This window comes from Mustela erminea, chromosome 17 (assembly GCF_009829155.1).
Source record: "Mustela erminea isolate mMusErm1 chromosome 17, mMusErm1.Pri, whole genome shotgun sequence".
Taxonomy (NCBI): Eukaryota; Metazoa; Chordata; class Mammalia; order Carnivora; family Mustelidae; genus Mustela; species Mustela erminea.
In genome coordinates, this window is record NC_045630.1 from 2,182,787 (window position 1) to 2,204,903 (window position 22,117).

At 36.9% G+C, this 22,117-nt stretch overlaps 1 protein-coding gene across 7 annotated transcripts in view; it reads right to left on the reverse strand.

Moving 5' to 3' along the window:
• Positions 1-22,117, reverse strand: part of KIFAP3 (kinesin associated protein 3) — a 182,677-nt gene that overhangs the window by 141,600 nt on the left and 18,960 nt on the right. For 6 of the 7 annotated variants that reach the window (XM_032318303.1, XM_032318304.1, XM_032318306.1 and 3 more), the window contains 3 exons: positions 8,639-8,770; positions 3,063-3,217; positions 496-551 (listed from right to left, as the gene is read on the reverse strand). In XM_032318303.1, coding sequence (XP_032174194.1) covers positions 496-551; positions 3,063-3,217; positions 8,639-8,682 — 255 coding nt within the window. In that variant the 5' untranslated portion in view covers positions 8,683-8,770. Of the gene's footprint in view, positions 1-495; positions 552-3,062; positions 3,218-8,638; positions 8,771-20,957; positions 20,977-22,117 lie in introns of those variants that run through there. The other variant, XM_032318310.1, reaches the window with a different exon arrangement.

The following is a 22,117-nucleotide window of genomic DNA, read 5'->3' on the forward strand; positions in this document are numbered from 1 at the left end:
ACTGTTAAAAGAATCATACTTTGTGGTCAATATATTGCCCTTTTAATAACAGGTAAGTTTTCAAAGGACTCATAGTAGCCACCCTCTTGTAGAGGGGAAAATTAGACCTTTGGGTGCTAGGACTCCAATACAAAAGTAGTTATAAACCACATGAAAATGGGAAATATATAAACTCTAAAACTGGCCTATTAATATAGTATCTCAAATTTAATGCAAAATAATTTATATTTACTTCAATAGGTTAAATAATATTTCAAAACATAAGGCAATAATATTTAAAACATTTCAAAACTTATCAAAATAAATTATGTCTAAAAACATAACACTACTTTTGCCTGTATGAAATACTAAATATCTACATCTTCCAGGTACTTCTAAGTTGAGTAATTTTTAAAGTTTCCATACCTATTTACTGTTAATGTATGAATTATTGATAGGAAAAGGCAACAACCTTACAATCAATCAGTTCTCTAGTAGATCAGAATATGGTCTTACCTCCATTCCTTCAAAAGGAGGTGGATCTTTAGGCTTGCTTGATTTTTCCTTTTTTTCTGTAAAAAGATTTTGTTTTTAATGAGAAGAACTGGGTTTTAGAGTTTCTGGGTAATTTTTATTTTCAGCAGCTGAGTTTAATTATGGATGAGCTGGGGATCTTAAAATTGAATAGCTTATGGATTTTTTTTCCAAGAGATTAAAAAAAATGTTCATCTATAATCCAGCTGTTCTAGTGAGGATACGAAGGGTATAAATGAATAAAATCTATAAATGATTCCAAAGTCTCAACTTCACTTCCTTCCACATTAACTTTTTGGGTATGTAAATAGCCAGACTTGCCAACAGCAAGCAAAATAATCCCTTCCTAATTCACATTTAAGGTGGGAGGAGGAAAATCAATAAGGCAAAGGTACATTAATGGGTTGACTAATATAAAAAACTGAAATAAAATCACTTAGAGTAATGAACCACATAAATAAGTATTACTGATTCGTTTCAATCACTTTTAGTGTGCAAGGTTTTTGGCTCTGAAATAGTGAATACCACGTAAAAAAGTTAAAAAAGAAAAATGGAATCTTTTTAAAAAATAAGTGTGTATTGGGGCACCTGGGTGGCTCAGTGGGTTAAAGCCACTGCCTTCGGCTCAGGTCATGATCCCAGGGTTCTGGGATCGAGTCCCGCATCAGGCTCTCTGCTCAGCAGGGAACCTGCTTCCTCCTCTCTCTCTCTGCCTGCCTCTCTGCCTACTTGTGATCTCTCTCTGTCAAATAAATAAATAAAATCTTTAAAAAAAAAAATAAGTGTGTATTTAACATAGTAACAGTATTTCATGTATGTATTCAAACATCTATGTAAACAGATTAATTTGGATGGATTTATCCACGTATATTGACATAAAAATTTCCTCATAGTCCTTTAATTTGGGGGGAAGAAGATGAGAAGATTCATTTACCTTGAAACTCGGATAAGGGTTTTATTAGTGAAGTTATTTTAATATAAATGCATTCAGGATTATATTAATTAGGCATTATAAAAGATCTATTTTAACTATACTGTACAACTCAAAATAAGTACACATACATCTTACTAGAGTACAGTATTTCCTTTGCTCACTTTGAACTTATTTACCTTATCGAAGAAGTTATCTCCCTCATTTAAAAAGATCTTAACCAGAATATTGTGTAATGAAACATTTAATAAAAATTCTTCTTGGGTTTCACTTACTTGTGGAGCATAACAAATAGCATGGAGGACAAGGGGAGATGGAGAGGAGAAGGGAGTTGAGGGAAATTGGAAGGGGAGGTGAACCATGAGAGACTATGGACTCTGAAAAACAATCTGAGGGTTTTGAAGGGGAGGGGGGTGGGAGGTTGGGGTACCAGGTGGTGGGTATTAGAGAGGGCACGGATTGCATGGAGCACTGGGTGTGGTACAAAAACAATGAATACTGTTATGCTGAAAAGAAATAAAAAATTAAGAAAAATTCTTCTTGATAGTATTTTCCTTATAGCACTTATTATGAATAATTAACAATTATACATTGAATGCCAGTGATGTAGTTGGATGCAATCAAGTTCCAACTGCTTATTTTTGCTTTTAAATAAATTTATAATCACTTAACTCATTTGAAAATATATACTGATCACAGACATTATATTCATGGTTAACTAATAAAAGTATATATTATACATAGGACATTTTATTTGCTGTAGACAGAGAGAAAAGATTGAATAATTTGAAAAATGTCCAAATTTTCTCTTACTTTTTTCTACTTAGTATAATCTTTAGCATTTACAAATTATTTCAAAGACATAATATTTTAGAACTCACAATGGTGAAAGAAATACATGTAAACTTTAATCAGTACTATGAAGCAGAATATGCATTCAATAATCTTAAATGGCTCTCCACTGAAATGTCTGTATTTTTATTTTATTTCATTTTTGCTTTACATTATTTGATGTCTTCTAAAGATGATCTATTGCTTAGCTCTAATATTTTAATGGTTTGTTTCTTTATGAGGACACGAAAGATAGGAGAATGTCAACAAGGAAGACATTAAGAATGAAAAAGCAGTATTTTCCTAAGAAAGAGTCATAAAACTTGTATCTTTAGGATAGTCTAAAATATATCACACATATTTTAACATTTAAATACCTGAGTAACCCATTCAAATTATAAATCGTCAAGAAGAAATTTAGAAAATATAAATCTAGTTGGAATAAATAGGTTTTTCTGCCCCAAATTCTCTTTTATTACTCTAGAATCAGTATTACAGACATTTGCTTTCCATTCCCTATTTCAGCACATGCGTACACATACCTAAACATGCACACGTAGCACAGTGTGAAACAGAAACAGATCATTTTGTGTGGAAGCGTCCCGCATAGAGCCTTGTGTGCAGGAAACTAATAGGTTTATTCTTTCATTCACTTACTTATTTATAGCACTGGCAAAACAAAATAAAGCAATAACAACAAAAATACACCTATCATTCAAAAATCGAAAGCACAAACTATAGTCAAACAACTCTGGTTATGCATTAAAAAGTGAGGAATTCTACGTACCTTTTCCTGACAACGAGTCACGGCGATTCTGTAGATAGTACAACAGCTGCTCCACCTCATTTAACTTCGAGGGATGAATAAGTTTACATTCTTCAACCACCTTCCGTGCCAGGGAAGTTATATCTGTGTTGGCATTGAGACTCTTAAGACGGATGCTGTAAGCATAGCAGAATTTTCCAACTCAGGTAACATCATAGGGAGTGGTAACTTACAAACTACTTCTTTTTTTTTTTTTTTTTTAAAGATTTTATTTATTTATTTTACAGAGAGAAATCACAAGTAGATGGAGAGGCAGGCAGAGAGAGAGAGAGGGAAGCAGGCTCCCCGCTGAGCAGAGAGCCCGACGCGGGGCTCGATCCCAGGACCCTGAGATCATGACCTGAGCCGAAGGCAGCGGCTTAACCCACTGAGCCACCCAGGCGCCCCTACAAACTACTTCTTTTAAATAGTTTACAAAGCAGTTAAGTGTACTTGACACAGACTCTTTCAGTAAAATATAATAAAGTATTAGATATAATTAGGCTTAGAAAAATGCAAAGAAATTATTTTTTTGGACAGGACAAATGAGATAACAAAAGAACATTAACATCTCTATCTGATTGTTCTAGGCAGGAGAACATATTCAGGGATCTTGTTTTAAAACAGTCTTTCTGGCAATACACATAAACTCTTTAGTCATTATTGGATGTGAGAATCCATACTGCCAAAAATGAGTAACTTTCTTGACCATACTCACAACCATTTTTTTTTTTTAAAGATTTTGTTTATTGGGACGCCTGGGTGGCTCAGTTGGTTGGACGACTGCCTTCGGCTCAGGTCATGATCCTGGAGTCCCGGGATCGAGTCCCGCATCAGGCTCCCAGCTCCATGGGGAGTCTGCTTCTCTCTCTGACCTTCTCCTCGTTAATGCTCTCTCTCACTGTCTCTCTCTCAAGTAAATAAATAAAATCTTAAAAAAAAAAAAAGACTTTGTTTATTTATTTGACAGAGATCACAAGCAGGCAGAGAGGCAGGCAGAGAGAGAGGAGGAAGCAGGCTCCCAGCTGAGCAGAGAGCTCGATGCAGGGCTCGATCCCAGGACCCTGGGACCATGACTCAAGCCGAAGGCAGAAGCCTAACTCACTAAGCCACCCAGGCACCCCCATTTTTTTTTTAAGGAGTGAAACACACAGTATCAGTATACTCAGATTCAGTTGTTCAGGTGGAACAATTGCTGATGTACACAGATTCGTGGTACCAGGGAGAGCCCTGAAGACTTAAAATTAGGTTCAGGGTGAAACTCAACTGGTAACAAAAGACTCTTAAGACTCGTACAAGCAGATGCACCCATGCAAGGCTTATATTAAAAAAAGAGAAAATAAGAAAGTAGCCACTGTGTATTTCTTTTTGGTGAAGATGGCTAATTTTTGAAGCGCCGTCACGGTATGAGATTAGAGGCAGGAGGACAGAGATCACCAAAGAAGCGACTCACACTTAGCATCTGTGAAGTCATTATCTGGAGAGGGATGGAGGGACGGTCTCCTGAAGTGAGTGCAGCATCAGAGTTTACACATTATTCCCAGCTACGCGGCCACCCCCAAATCTGGTCCTTCAAAGACGCTACAAGTCACCTAATAAAGGTGCCTTTAATAAATTCCACAAGACTTTAATAGGTTTCTTTTAATGCATAAATTTGATAGATTGGTTTCTAATGTTTGCAACAACCTAGAAATAATGGGTCCATTTAAGTTTCCTTTAATCTATTTACATTTCTACCTTTTAAGTCTTATATACTAATTTATTTTTGTATAATTTTAGCCCCACATTAAGAAGGCACTCCATAGTGCCTTTGTTAAAACTGGTGAACCCATACTGATACATTATCACTAACTGAAGCTCACAGTTACATTAGGGTTCACTCTTTGTGCTGGTTAGTTCTCTGAGCTTGGACAAATACTTTATGCCATGTATCCACCATTACAGTATCATACAAAACAGCTTTACTGTCCTAAAATTGCCCTGTGCTTCACCTATTCTCCTCTCCCCCATCCCTTAGACTCCTGACACCCTCTAATCTTTCTACTTTAGTTCTGCCTTTTCTAGAATGTCACATAGTTGGAATCACATAGAAGTCTGGCTTCTTCCACTTATATGCATTCATACAGTAAGGCACCTCAAATGCGTTTCCATAGCTTGACCGCGAATTTCTTTTTAGTGCTGAATCATACTTGGCCATATGAATGCACCATAATTTGTTTATTCACTGGCCTGTTGAAGGATATCTGGGGTGCTATCAATTTTTGACAATTTTAAGTTTTCTATAAACATTCATGTACCAGTTTTTGTGTGGACACTGTTTTCAACTCATTTGAGTTCCTATCTAGGAACACAACTGCTAGATTACACATTAAGCCTATGTCTAGCTGTGTAAGAAACTGCCAAACCGTCATCCAAAGCGGCAGTACCATTTTATACTCCCACTAGCAAGGAATGAGCTCCTATTGAGGAATGAGCAAGGAATGAGCTCCTATATCCTCGCCAGCATTTTGGTGGATTTTACCTATTCTTTTTTTTTTTTAAGATTTTATTTATTTATTTGATAGACAGAGATCACAAGTAGGCAGAGAGGCAGGCAGAGAGAGAGGCAGAGAAGCAGGCTCCCTCCTGAGCAGAGAGCCCGATGCGGGACTCGATCCCAGGACTCTGAGATCACAACCTGAGCAGAAGGCAGGGGATTAACCCACTGAGCCACCCACGCGCCCAGGATTTTACCTATTCTAATAGGTGTGTAGTGGTCTTGTGATTTAATAAAGTAGATTTTTCTATCCTTTTTAGATCTACTTTCTACCAACAAATATAATAACAATCGGATTCATCTTCTTTCCATCAAAGGTAACAAATTTTCTTCTTTCAGTATATAGGTCTTTCTCCTAAATCCTTCCCTTCTTATAAAAGACAAAGAAGAGGATGCCTGAGTGGCTTAGTCATGTAAGTGTCTGCCCTCAGCTCAGGTCATGATCTGGGTATCCTGGGATTGAGTCCCGAATCAGGCTCCCTGCTCAACAGAGAGTCTGCTTCTCCCTCTCCCACTGCGCTTTTTCTTCCTCTCTCACTCTCTTTCAAATAAATAAATAAAATCTTAAAAAAAAAAAAAAGACGGGGTGCCTGGGTGGCTCAGTGGCTTAAGGTCTCTGCCTTCAGCTCAGGTCATGATCCCAGGCGCCTGGAATCGAGCCTCGCATCGGGCTCTCTGCTCAGCGGGGAGCCTGCTTCCTCCTCTCTCTCTCTCTCTCTCTCTCTCTGCCTACTTGTGATCTCTGTCTTCAAATAAATAAATAAAATCTTAAAAAAAAAAGACAATGAAGAAATAGGGCTAGAACTTTTAGAAAACGTCAGCCCTATGCTTACTGATTATACCCACAGTAAAAAATCAGAACCTTCATTAAGCAGTCCATACATATGAAGAATACCAAAAAGTCACAAGAAAAATACCCATATTATTTTGGACCATAATCCTCAGTATCTCATTAAGAAATCTTCAAAAAAACTGGGACTCTGTTGAAGATGGGCTTAAATATTCCTTTGCCTAATAAGGGAAAATGAAATATAGTACAAGTGATCTAGACCTGGGCCATAGCACTCACTACCCCAACTTAATGACACTTTCACTTCCTATCTATCTCAGCTTATAAGAGTGTCCTTTCCAAAACCCTCATCCTCAGCTGCTGGCATTATTAAAACCTCCAGAACTATCAACAAGCCACATTCTCCTTTTGGTCCTACAATGATTCCTTTCCAAAGCTTGTACAGCCACAGTTGAGTATCACAAGTTTGAATTACTCAGGTTTTTCCCTTACTGAAGTTTAAATCCACTTAGTCTAGCCACAGTTGGTAGTAACTCTTTCCAAGTGGTTGGCCCTCAGATGAATATATCCTTTGTCTAAAAAGCCCATGGATTTCCATGCAATAACAACATTCTTATTTAATTCTAGCTGAATGAGACTACTGACTGCATTCTTAAGAACTAAAAATGAAATCTCTCACCTGAAATGTGGATATCTGAGGTTCTAAAGGCAAAGACTCTGATCGGCTAGACTTTTTTGGGAAATCAAATTAGTAAGATCTCAAAGATTTTCACATGTTCTCAGAATGTATAAAACTTGGGCAGGATTCACAAACATATTAATGGAAGAGAGGAAGTCTAAGAGGACACAGTGTAAGCATGTGTGTATGTGCATAAGTGTATTTTTCTTCAACTTAGTGAATTATCCAAGGGCTCAGTTATTTTGATGAAGTATCTGTATAATTTAGTTTCCTAATACACAAAAGAGAAGTCAGATTAGGGATCTTACTAAAATATCAGGCAGCTTCCCTTTTCAGGTTGCTATACACCAAAGTGTCTCCATGGCAGCACTATTAAAATTTGGAGCCAAATCACTGTCTGTGGCTATCTTGTGCACTGCAGGATGTTTAGTAGCACCCTGGCCTCTATCCACTAGACTGGCAATAGGATCCCTCCAGTTACAACAACTAAAAATGTCTCTAGGCATTACCAAATGTTCTCTGGGGGGAAAAAATCACAACCAGTTGAGAACCACTCTTATATACTTAAAGTGCTTTTCAGTATGCTACACCACCTGGATACAAACTAACACTTTTTTTAACCAGTTAAAATTCTTTTTACTTGGTTCCCAATCAAAATTTTTTTTAATGGAGGGAGAAAAGAAGGTTAGGAGAGAATACTAGGTGATCTCATACCTTCTCTACTTCCACAACACTATAAAAGGAGGATAAGACAACTAGCAGCACAACTATACGCTAATGAGAAAGGCCATTTCCCAAGGGGCTCCTGAAAGTATTACAAAAGTGGGAAGGAAAGTAGGATGTCAGGAGATGTAAGCTCAATTCAGTAAGTCAGGAAATGCTCATTTTATTAATAACATCTTTCACAGGGCTAGACTTTTAAGGGGTGAATTCAAAGTACATGCCCCATGTGGGAATTCTGGAACTCATACTATTTTCTACAATTCCAAGGAAAAAAGAACACAGACAGGATCCTCTAAAATAGAAATTTCCTGAATTAAGCTAAAAGTCCCACATAAACATATCTTTTATTACCGATTTCACAAGTTGTAGTAGTTTTTTTTTAAGATTTTATTTATTTGACAGAGAGAGAGATCACAAGTAGGCAGCGAGTGAGGCGGAGTGGGGGAGGAAGCAGGCTCCCCACTGAGCAGAAAGCCCGCTGCAGGGTTCGATGTAGGGCTCAATCCCAGGACCCTGAAATCATGACCTGAGCCAAAGGCAGAGGCTTAACCCACTGAGCCACCCAGGCGCCCCACAAGTTGTAGTAGTTTATATTCTGTTATAGGATTTTTCTAAATGGGGTAAATTAGAAATGATACTTCTCAGCAAGTTCCCATTATGCTTATGTAAACCTGATCTTCTCTGGAATAAATATACTCTGTATTTATAGTGTAATATAGTCTTTGCTTCACTAAGATGAAGTATATTTAGAAGAATGTCATAACCATCTGTCATCTATGCAGGTATAAGGTTCACTACTTTCAAAACATACACAAATGAAGAAAACTTACATCTTTTGGCATTCCTTTCGTTCTCCCAACATGGGATCACCCATTTCTCCAAGAATGGTAGCTTCCACTTCATACTGAACAATGAGTGCTTTTTCTGATGGATGTACGTCAATATTTCCTCCTTTAACTTTCCTATAATATAAAATAAAAATAGACATAGATTAAAAGCTCATAAAAGTTCATGGTTTTTATCTGGTTTCTAGTTCCAAAAGCATGTGGGTTAGACTAACATATGTATTTAAATTACATTTTCTCTTGACTTGGACCAAGACGTAGTCAGTCTTTTTCTTCAACTCTGTAAACTCTGTACTATACTTATAACTCTTGATATTGCAGAAAGTAACTTAATAAACAGCTATACCTGGGAAAAAATACATCTACACAAAGAATCATGCATAAAAGCAAGTCAATAAAATATACAACATGTTTTAGAGAGAATAACCTCAAAAATCAGCAATTCAAAAACAAAGATAGATGCCCCCAAATTTATTTTTACTTCGTATTTTATTATATTTTATGATATATGTATATATGTATGTATGTATATGTGTCTTTTTTTTTAAGTAAGGCTCCATGCTGGGCATGGAGCCCAATACAGGGCTTGAACTCAATGACACCAAGATGGAGACTTGAGCCAAGATCAAGATTTGGAGGCTTAACCTACTGAGTCACCCAGGCATCCCCCAAAATTTATATTAAAAAGAAATCAATCTGCCTAACAATTAGACTGTTAACTGTATCACAGAATGATAGAAAGAAATTATTTAAACTACAATATTTATCATGTACCATCTTACATAACTGTGTAAATTGTGGCATTAGTACCTAGTCATTCTTCAAATCACATTCAAATAACAAAAAAATTTATGGATTATGTTTTATAGTTATGCATCTCCAATTATAGTATCCCTAATAGTTCCCATAGAAAGTTCCTATATACATCATCCTCCCACCTTTTTAAAGTTACATGATGAATGTTTAATTATTGTAAACCAGTGACAAATCAACTACCACTTGTCACCTGGCCACATTAGAAGACGGCAAAATGAGATGTACTCAAAGAGATTAAGCAATAGAAACAAGATAAATTTCTTACTGTGCTCAGTTGGCTAGTGGGAATCTCAGCCTGATGAGAAGGAACATAATACAATAATGTCTTAAACTGATTCTAATAATCAGGAACTCAAAGCTTTTCCGTCCATTAAAAATAAATGGCTTATTATGCACATTTTCTACATGATTTTTAAAATGATCTTTTCATCCAAATGCTTTATGAAAACAAAAAAGGTAAGGACATGAATCTGTATTGGGACCATGACTACGAGTCCAGCCCAGAGACAGGGCAGGAAATCAAATACAACCCTAGGGTATACGTGGTCAGAAACTAAACTGATGGTAAGATGTACAGAGCAAGGCTGGTTAAGGAATGAAAGCAGCTAGAAACCAGACAGGCCAGTAAAAATAATTAGGAAGTAAGATAAACACACATATACGAAATAGGATGGTATAGAGTCCAAAAGGTAAAATAAATGGATACAAGTTGAGGGCAGCAATCAAAAGCTATAGAAATCACAGGACAAAAAAACTAAGAAGAGCTTAATAAAACAGAAAAGATGTACTATATATAGCAAGCACTACACAAACTATCTTAATTGTAAAGTAAACTAGTTATTTGCTTCCTGATGAAATGGAGAGCAATCACACTCATGAATTTCCTATACACAACGGGATAACCGCTGTATCCATTCCGTGAAGAGAACCACAAGGATAAAACGTAAGTGCAGATCCTAAGAGGAGTCTCTGACTACCACTTTCACAGTAGGTCCTCCACACATTCAGAGGTGAGATGAAAGCATAATTGTTGTCTTCTGGTCTGATATCTTGCCTTTCTCGAAGAACTCATACATATCAAAGAATCTCATCACTCCTTTCTAGTTTTTGTTTGATTTTTTTGTGCCTATGTGTCTTATAATTTAACATGAAATTGATAGTGATGTTAGATGTTTAAGTATCAAGAGAATGAGCTTCCAAATGCTTTCCCTGGAACCCATGTATTAGATTAAAAAAATTATAACTGATTATTAGAATTATTTTCTATTTGAAGCATCTTATGGCACATATCAAAACTGCTGTCCTTTAACTGTAAATTTTTCAACTAATGGAGCCTTCTCAATCAATAACAGCTCTGCTTTATTGTTTTATATGCATAAGGAAACTAGAACCTAAAATATGCTAAATTAATTTAGAAAAATTGTTTTTTAGGTCAATGTGAAGTCTGTCCTTCACAGAGTGATGTAAAATACACCTTCTATAATTCCATGTAGTAACTGTCATTCTGGGGTACAATGTTCTTAATTAAAAATTTCTAAAGTATGGAACACAGCACTACCCTGAGGAACGACATGTGGTTGAACGCCATGGACGGGACACAAGTGGACCAAGGAAAGAGTGGCATGGTCCACCTTCTCAAGGGCCTGGCTATCACGATGCAAGGCGAATGGGTGATGGCCGGACAGGAGCAGGCATGATAAGCCAACACACGAGTAATGCATCCCCAATTAATAGAATTGTACAAATCAGTGGTAATTCCATGCCAAGAGGAAGTGGCTCCGGATTTAAGCCTTTTAAGGGTGGACCTCCACGACGATTCTGAGAATTAGCTCTCTGCCATGGTTTCAAGATAATTTATTGAAATCTCCTGTAAACTTTACTTGACTACTTATGAAGAGGACCTCTGACTTGCTTGAGAGTTCTGTCAGACTTTTCTTTTTTTCTCATTTTTTAAAATTTAACATGATTGCTTTTCTCAATTTTGGAGAAGATGTTTAAATAGTTCCGTTGTAACTTTTACTAGTTTTGTGTATCATTCAACTTTTTTTCTTCCAGCACCGAAACACATTTGAAAAGATGGAATCCAAACCATTTTGTTTAACGCTGTGTGAATATAAAGAGTAGTTTGCAGGTGTGTGGTCGTAGTTTCATTTGCAGCATTAGCTCTGTGGTGTCAGGCTCTAGAGTTCCTTCTTGTTACCAAGCGTTTTCAGCCTCCATTTTGAAGGCTGTCTAAGCTTAAAAAAGTCTGCTGTCTAATTTTTAGAGAGTAAGATTGTTCCTTGCATTTCTGAGTATTATGTAACCTATTTTTGCAGAAGGTACTGTTACATTAAGTGCATCTGTGTATCCTGGTTTAAAAAAAAATGTACTCTTTTTTGAAATAAACCTTCATATTCTGAAAAAAAAAAAAAATTTCTAAAGTACATCCTGATGTTTCCAGACTTTACGTAGTTGATGGTATCATCATGATCCTTAAAAGAGAAAATAAATGCTCACAATGCATTATGCATTCATCAATATTCTAGAAAAACAAATATTCATTAATCTTTATTGCTATCAAAAGGATTTATTACAAGTTACCATTCAAGGTGGTAGCATAGGATGATTCTGAGCTCAAAATCCTCCCACAGACACATCAAATCTGTAGCTACATATGAAAAACTTTCCTCTGGGAAAGAAAACCTAAAAATTAGCTGCATGACTCCTACACATTAAGTGAATGAAAAAAAAAATCCACACTGAAGTGGGAAGGAGATGCTGAGATACAATCTCACCACAAGCCCCATTCCTGCCACAGTGACCCACAATCAGGAGAGAACTCACAAACCTCAGCTTCAGCCTGAGGAGTGAAGGGTTTAAACCCATACCTAACACAACTTTGAAGACCGGCACCTGGGAGATGAGCCCTAAAATATCTAGCACTGAAAGCCAACGGGGCTTGTGTCCATGAGATGCATGGCTACAGCAAACAGAGAAACCATTCTTAAAGGGCTTATGTGTATGGACTCACCTACCCCAGAGCCCAGGGCGGAGGCAGATGACAGATGCCCAGAATTTTTGTGAAACAGACTTATTTGCTTATCTTAAAAAGTTAACCTGTGGGGCAGGCAACTAATTTAGTATACATGTATGGGCCTAATGAAATACTTTCCAACGACAGAGGCCAGTGGGTACCATCTTTGCACTGTCCCTCTGCTTTGCTCTGGCTAACCAGTATCTCCCAGAAGGGAGCATGTAGCATGTACCATTGACTGGTGCCCTGATTTCTGCAGATGCTACCCAGGGGTCGCCTCTAGATCACTTGGCTCTGACGGTCATCAGGGCTTACACACACAGGTCCCACGGCACTGTAACAAATGCAGAAAGAGTTCTTAACTGACTACCACCCCCAGGGCACAACAGAGGGCAGAAGTTTGAGGTACCCAGTCTATCTGTAAAAGAAGTCTATTAGCTTATCTTCATAGCTGTGGCCTGAAGGACAGGCTTCTAAATAAACATACATCAGACGACTGGTTGTAATCCTTACCAGGGACCTGGGAGGGCAGCTGTTATCTTCACATTCTCCTTCTGCTATGCTCCAGAGTGCCAGCATCCCTTGCGGAAGAGCTTGTGTACTTGTCTGGTGCTCTGGTTTTTGTGGCTACCACCCAGGGCATTCCCCATGACTGCCTGGCTCTAGGGGCCAGCAAGGCTTGTGTTCATGATTTCAAAGGGGTATCAGCAAAGAAACAGTTCTTAACGGGCTATCGCTCTAGTGATCAGCAAAAAGGGAGTAGAAACACCCATCTCCCAGTCTTCCCTCTGAAAGAGGTATATTGGCATACTTTAAAAGCTGTTGCCTCACTGGCTTCCAATCAGCCTGAATCTACATGCTGACTGAATTCTCCCCTTTAGGGCACTGACAGGTCTTAGCACACCTTCAACTACTGAGAGTCACTAGAAGTAAAGTAGACTGCTTGTAGAATCACAAAGATTTGACAGAAAAACAGGAGTTAGGGCAGGGTTAAACGACAAGATTCATCTCTTAGATGAGGCACAGAGATTCAAGGAAAATTGAAGAAACAGAGGAATATGTTCCAAACAAAAGAACAAGGTAAGACCATAAAAAAAGACCTTATAAAATGGAGATAAATGCTCATTCTACCTGATAAAGAATTCAAAGTAATGGTCAATATGATGTTTACTGAGCTCAGAAGAATGGACGAAAAAAGTGAGAATTTTCAGTAGAGACAGGGAATATAAGAAAGTACCAAACAGAAGTCACAGAGCTGAAGAATAAAAATAACTGAGCTGAAAAATGCAACAGGGGCTATTCAACAGCAGACTAGATGAAGCAGAAGAAAGGATCAGTGAATTCAAACACAGGGAAATAGAACTCACCAATCAGAGAAGGAAAAAGAAAAAAAAAATGAAGGGACACCTGGGTGCTCAGTGGGTAAAGCATCTGCCTTCAGCTCAGGTCATGATCACAGGATCCTGGGACTGAGACCCACATCAGTCTCCCTGCTCAGCGGGGAGTCTGCTTCTCCCTCTCCCTCTGCCTTTGCAATCCCACTCATGCTGGCTCTCTCTCTCACTCTCTCAAATAAATAAATAATGTTTTTTAAAAAGTTTATAAAAAGAGAAAAGGAAGGTTATTACATAATAATAATAATGGGGTCAATCCAACAAGAGAATATAAAATCTGTAAATATTTATGCACCCAACATAGAATCACTTAAATATATAAAGAAAATATTAGCAAATAGAAGGGAGAAATAAACAGCAATACAATCGTAGTAGGGGAGTTTAATACCCCACTTTCATAAATGGACAGATCATCCAGACAGAAAATCAATCAGGAAACATTGGTTTTAAAAGACACATTAGACCAGATGGTCTTAACAGACATAAACAGAACAGTCTATCCAAAAGCAACAGAATACACATGCTTCTCAAGCATACATGGAACTTTCTCTAAGACAGATCATATGTTAGGCCACAAAACAAGTTTTAATATATTTAAAAATTGAAACATATCAAGCATCTTTTCTGACCATAATAACACTAGAATCAATTAAAAGAAGAAAACAGAAAAATTCACAAATGTGTGGAGATTAAAACATGTCACTGAACAACCAATGGGTCAAAGACAAAAACAAAAGAGAACTCAAAAAATACCTTGAGACAAATGAAAATGGAAATACAACATACCAAATCAAAGGACACAGCAAACGCAGTTCAAAGAGGGAAGTTCGTAGAGATAAATGTCTTCATTAAGGAAGAAGAAAGATCTCAAACAAACAAGCCAACTTTATACTTCAAGAAACTAGAAAAACAAAACAAAACAAAACGAAAACAGAGCCCAGGGGCACCTGGGTGATGCAGTTGGTTAAGTGTCTGACTCCTGGGTTTCTGCTCAGGTTGTGATCTCGGGGTCATGAGATTGAGCCTACACGTTGGGGTCTACACTCAGCTAGGAGTCTGCTGGAGATTCTCTCTCCCTCTCTGTCTGCCCCTCCCCCTGGTTTTCTCTAAAATAAATAAATCTATAAAAAAAGAAAAAGAACAAGGCCCAAAGTTAATAGAAGAAAGGAAATAAAGAGCAAAGTGAAAATAAATGAAATACACCTTAAAGGGACAACAGAAAAGATAAATCAAACTATGAGATGGTTGACAAACCTTTAGCTAGATTTACCAGGAAAAAAAGAAAGAGGACTCAAACAAAGTCGGAAACAAAACAGGAAACATTACAATTGATAACACAGAAATACAAGGATCACAAGCCTTAACAATTAATTATACACCAACAAATTGAACATATAAGTGGGCAAAATCCTAAAAAACATTCAACCTCCCAATACTGAATCATAAAGAAACAGAAAATATGAAGAGACCAATTACTAGTAAGGGATTGGATCAGTAATCAAAAATGTCCCGACAAACAAAAGTCCAGACCCAACTTCACTGGTTAATGCTACCAAACATTCAAAAAATTAATACCAATCATTCTCAAACTCTTCCAAACCATATAACGGGAGGGAATATTTATGAACTGATTTTATGAGGCCAGCATTACATTAACCCCAAAACCAGACAAAGAAGCCACAAGAAAATTATAGACTAATACCTCTAAGGAACATAAATGCAGAAATCTTCAACAAAATACTAGCAAATGAAATTCAAGTTTACATTAAAAGTATCAAACACCATGATCAAGTGGAATGTAAGGATGGTTCAACAAATGCAAATCAATCAATATGATACACTACATTAACAGAATGAAGTGTAAAAGTCCTATGATTATCTCCAATAGATGCAGAAACATTTGACAATATTCAACATCCATTTATGATAAAAATTGTCACCAAAATGAATATACAGGTAATGTGCCACAATGCAATAAAGACTGTATATGATAAAGACACAGTTAACATACTTAACAGTGAAAAGCTAAAAGCTTTTCCTCAAAGACCAGGAAGAAGGCAAGGATGCCCACTCTCACCACTTCTATTCAACATAGAGCTAGAAGCGCCATCCAGAGTTATTTGTCAAGAAAAAGAAGTAACAGGCACCCAAATCTGAAAGCAAGAAGTAAAACTGTCACTATTTGCAGATGACATGATATTATTATAGAGAAAATTCTAAAGACACCACAAAAAACTGTTAGAATAAACAAATTCAAGAAAAGCTGCAGGTCACAAAAACCAATATTAAATATCAGTTGCATTTCCATACATTAATGATGAACCTCTCAAGAGCAATTAAGAAAATAATCCCATTTATAATTACAACAAAAACAATAACATATCTAGAAATAAGTTTAACCAAGAAGGTAAAAGACCTTTACACTGAAAACTATAAGATACTGATGAAAGAAACTGAACACAATACAAATAATGAATAGATATTCTGTGCTTATGGACTGAAAGAATTAATACCAATAAAATGTCCATACCACCCAAAGAAATTTACAAATTCAACGCAATCCTGATCAAAATCCCAATGGCAGGGGCGCCTGGGTGGCTCAGTGGGTTAAGCCGCTGCCTTCGGCTCAGGTCATGATCTCAGGGTCCTGGGATCGAGTCCCGCATCGGGCTCTCTGCTCAGCAGGGAGCCTGCTTCCTCCTCTCTCTCTCTCTGCCTGCCTCTCTGCCTACTTGTGATCTCTCTCTGTCAAATAAATAAATAAAATCTTTTAAAAAAAAATCCCAATGGCATTTTTTCACAGAAATTGAACAAATAATCCTAAAATGTGTATGGAACTACAAAAGACCCTGAATAACCAAAGCAATCTTGAGAAAGAGCAACAAAGCCAGAGGCATCATATTACCAAGTTTCTTTCTTTCTTTTTTTAAAGATTTTTATCTATTTATTTGACAGAGAGAAAGAAAGAGCGTGCAAGCAGGGGGAGTGGCAGAGGGAGAGGGAGAAGCAGCCTCCCCGTGGAACAGAAAGCCTGTCATGGGGCTCCATGTCCGGATCCTGGGATTATGACCGAAGCCCAAGGCAGATGCTTAACAGACTGAATCACTTATGTGCCCCACATTTTCTGGTTTCAAACTATATTACAAAGTTAGAGTAATCAAAACTGTATGGTATTTACATAAAAAGACATATCTATCAACAGAATACAGAGCCCAGAAATAAACCCACACATTTATGGCCAACTAATTTATAACAAAGGAGACAGGAATATACAATAGAGAAAGGATTGTCTCTTCAATAAATGTTTTTTTTGAAAATTGGATAGCTATATGCAAAAGAATGAAACTGGACCATTATCTTACACCATATACAAAAGTTAATTCAAAATGGATTAAAGAGTTTAATATAAGACCTAAAACCATACAACTCCTAGAAGAAAATACAGGCATTAAGCTTCTTGCCCTAGGTGTTGGCAATTTTTTTTTATTTGATACCAAAAGCAAAGGCACGAAGACAAAAATAGATGATAAATGGGACTAAAGCAAACTAAAAATATTGTGCTTAATAAAAGAAACAAAAACGAAAAGGTGACCTATTAAATGTGAGAATGTATTTGCCAATAATATATCTGATAATGGGTTAATAGCCAAAGTATATAAAGACCTCTTAGAGCTCAACAGAAAAAAAAAAAAAAAGAATCCAATCTGATTAAAAAATTAGCAGAGGATCTGAATAGATGTTTTTCCAAAGAAGACATACAGATGGCCAAAAGGTACATGAAAAGATGCTCAAAATCTCTAGTCATCAGTGAAATGCAAATCAAAACCCCAACGAGATATCACCTGTATCTGTTAGAATGGCTATTATCAAAAAGAAAAGAAATAGCAAGGGTTGGTAAGGATGTGGAGAAAAGGGAACCCTTATACACTATTAGAGGGAATTTAAATCAATGTAGCCACTATGGAAAAACTATAGAGGTTTCTTGAGAAACTGAACATAGAACCCACAAACCCACTTCTGAGTATTTGTCTGAAGCAAACAGCACTTAGTCAAAAAGACAGACAGACCCTCATGTTTACTGCAGCATCATTTACAATAGCTAATACAGAGAAGCAACCCAAGTGTCCACTTATGGATAAACAGATGAAGAAAATGTGGTGAATGTATGTGTGCAATACTGCCGTTGTGACATGGATGGACTTTTATGGCATTATGCTATGTGAAATAAGTCAGAGAGAGAAAGAGAAATTCTGTATGATCTCACTTTTACATGATATCTAAGAACAAAAAAACTCAAACTCACAGACACACAGAATAGATTGGTAGCTACCAAAGGTAGGGAGTACAGGTGGGCAAAACAGGTGAAGGTGGTCAAAAGGTACAAAATAAGTCCTGGGGATCTAATGTACAGCATTGTGACTATAGTTAATAATGTTGTGCTGTATACTTAGAAATTGCTATAAGAGTAAATCTTAAAAGTTTTCATCACAAGAAAAAAATTACTGTATGGTAATAGATGTTAACTAGACTTATTGTGGTGATCATTTCACAATATGCATGAATACATATAAATCACTACGATATGCACCTGAAACTAACATGTCAATTATAGCTCAATAAACAAATTTCAAATCAATAACCTGATTTTACACCCTAAGGAACCAGAAAAAGAATAAACTAAATCCCAGGCTTGTAGAAGGTAGGAAATAGTAAAGATGGAGGGATAAAAGAAATAGAGAATAGAGGAGTGCCTGGGTGACTCAGTCAGTTAAACGTCCAACTCTTGGTTTTAGCTAAGGTCCTTATTTCAGGATCATAAGAAGCCCTGTATTGGGCTCCATGCTGAGTCTGGAGCCTGCCCAAGATTCCCTCTTGTCCTCTCCCATTACTCCTCCCCTCATGCCGTCTCTCCCTCTCTCTCTAAAACAAATAAATCTTTTTTAAAAATAGAGGATAAGCAAAAGAGAAAATAAAATCCAAAGTTTCTTCTTTGAAGAACCCCGCAAACCGGCAAATCTCTAGTTAAATTAAGAAAAAAGAGAGAAGACTCAAATTACTAGAATTGGAAATTAAAGTGGGACACTACTAGTGACCTTACGCAGATAAAAAGAATACTATAAATAATTGTAAGGCAACAATTAGATAACCTAGATGAAATGGATAAATTCCTAGAAATACACAAACTACATAATTAACTCATGATTTCAAAAGGAACAGAAATTCTGAATAGACCTATATAAGTAATGAGATTGAATCAGTGGTCAAAAACAACTCAACAAAGAAAAGTCCAGGATTAGACAGCTTCACTGGTGAGTTCTATCAAATATGCAAAGAAAAATTAACACTAATCCTTCTCAAACTCCTCCAAAAACTAGATAAGGATGGAATACTTCCCAACTCATTCTATGAGGTCAACATTACATCTGATACCAAAACATCTGGTTCAACTGACACCAAAGTAAGACAAAGACACCACAAAAATAGAATATCTTTTATAAATACCCTTTATAAAGGGATAGTTCTTTTATGAATATAGACGTAAAAGTCCTCAAAATACTAGCAGAGTATCAAGCAGTATATTATAAGGATTACAAGCTATGACCAAGTAGGTTCTATCCTAGGAATGCAAGGAAGTTATACATATGAAAACCAATCAGTGTAATACACCATATTAATAAAATTAAAAAGTACATGATTATCCCAATTGATGCAGAAAAAGATTTGACAAAACCTAACACCTTTTCAAATAAAAGCATTTAATAAATTAGAAATACAAGAAAATTCAAATGATAAATTCAAGTTCATTATGACAAAGGGCATTTATGAAAAACCTACAGCTAATATTTATATTAAATGGGTAAAAGAATAAAAAAGATTTCCCTTAAGAATAGGAGTAAGACAAGTATGCCCACTTTTAACGACCTCTATTCATCATAGTACTAGAAGTTCAAGCCAGAGCACTAAAGTATGGAAAAAAATTAAAGCATCCGTATTGGAAAAGAAGAATGCTATCTCTATCTGCAGATGATATGAACTCGTATGTTGAGAACTGTTAAAGCTAATAAATTCAGCAGTTACAGAATACACTATCAACACACAGAAAATCTATTGTATTTCTATACACTAGTAATGAAAATTCCAAAAAGAAAGTTCAGAAAATTGGGGCGCCTGGGTGGCTCAGTGGGTTAAGCCGCTGCCTTCGGCTCAGGTCATGATCTCAGGGTCCTGGGATCGAGCCCCGCATCGGGCTCTCTGCTCAGCGGGGAGCCTGCTTCCTCCTCTCTCTCTGCCTGCCTCTCTGCCTGCTTGTGATCTCCGTCTGTCAAATAAATAAATAAAATCTTTAAAAAAAAAAAAGAAAGTTCAGAAAATAATCCCACTTACAATCAAAAAGAATAAAATACTAAAGAGGCGCCTGGGAAGCACAGTCAGTTAAGCGTCCGACTCTTGGTTGGCTCTGGTTGTGATCTCATGGTCTGGAGATGGAGACCCACGTTCGGTGAGATTCTCTCTCCCTCTCCCTCTGACCCTCCTGCTTGTGTGTGCATGCGCTCTCTCTCTCCAAATAAATAAATCAATCTTTTTTAAAAAAAGAATAAAAATACTAATAAATTCAAGCACAGAGGTGTAGCATTTCCACAGTGAAAACTACGAAATGTTGCTGAAGAAATTGGTAAGAATTAAATAAGTGGGCAGACACCCTTTATTCATAGATTGGATGACTTGATAGTGTTAAGATGGCAATATTCCCCAGAGTGATCTACAGATTCAATACAATCCCTATCAAAATCCCAAAGGCCTCTTTTACAGAAAAAGAAAAGGAACCCCAAAATTCATATGGTAACACAAGGGACCTCTGTAGCCAAAACGATCTTGAAAATGAACAAAGTTGGAGGACATGCTTTACAATTTCAAAATATACTATAAAGTTACAGTAATCAAAACAGTGACATACTATCATAAAACCAGATATATAGATCAATGGGATAGAATTGAGTCAAGAAATAAGCCCTTACATCTACCATCTATTGATTTTCAACAAAGGTAGCAAGACCTTTCACTGGGGAAAGAATGATACCTTCAAGAGATGGTGCCAGGACAACCAGATATCCATATGCAAAAGAATGAAATTGGGCCTTTACTTAATACTGCATAATTACCTCAAAATGGATCAAAAACATAAATTTTAGAGTTAAAATGATAAAACTCTTAGAAAACATAGAAGCAAATATTCGTGGCCTTGGATGTGACAATGGTTTCTCTTTTTTCTTTCTTATATTTTTACATTTTAATTTCTGTACAGTTAATATACAGTTTTATGTTAGTTTCAGGGTACAATAATATAATGACTCAACAATTCTGTACATCAGCCAGTGCTCACCATAAGTGTATTCTTTAATCCCATCAGCTATTCCACCCATCCCCTCAACCACTTCCCCTCTGGTAACCATCAGTTTGTTCTCTACATTAAAGTGTTTGTTTCTCAGGGGGGCGCCTGGGTGGCTCAGTGGGTTTAAGCCTCTGCCTTCGGTTCAGGTCATGATCTCAGGGTCCTGGGATGGAGGCCCGCATCAGGCTCTCTGCTCAGCGGGGAGCCTGCTTCTCCCTCTCTCTTTGCCTGCCTCTCTGTCTACTTCTGATCTCCTGTCTGTCAAATAAATAAATAAAATCTTTTTAAATTTTTAAATAAAATCTTTTAAATTTTATTTATTTATTTGAGAGAGAGACAGTGAGAGACAACATGAGCGAGGAGAAGATCAGAGGGAGAAGCAGACTCCCCAAAGAGCTGGGAGCCCGATGCGGGACTCGATCCCGGGACTCCAGGATCATGACCCGAGCCGAAGGCAGTCGTCCAACCAACTGAGCCACCCAGGCGCCCTAAATAAAATCTTTAAAAAAAAAAAAAAGTGTTTTGTTTCTCAGTTTGTCTCTCTCTCTCTTTTTTCCATTCATTTGTTGTTTCTTAAATTCCACATATGAGAGAAATCATATTATTTGTCTTTCTCTGACTGACTTATTTCACTTAACATAAGTCTCTCCAGATCCAACCACATTGTTGCAAAAGGCAAGATTTAATTCTTTTTGATGGGTGAATATTTCAGTGTGTTTTGTGTGTGTACACAAACACACCACTTCCCCTTTGTCCATTCATCTTTTTTTTTTTTTTAAGATTTATTTATTTATTTGACAGAGAGAGAGAGCGCACAGGTAGGCAGAGCAGCAGGCAGAGGGAGAGAG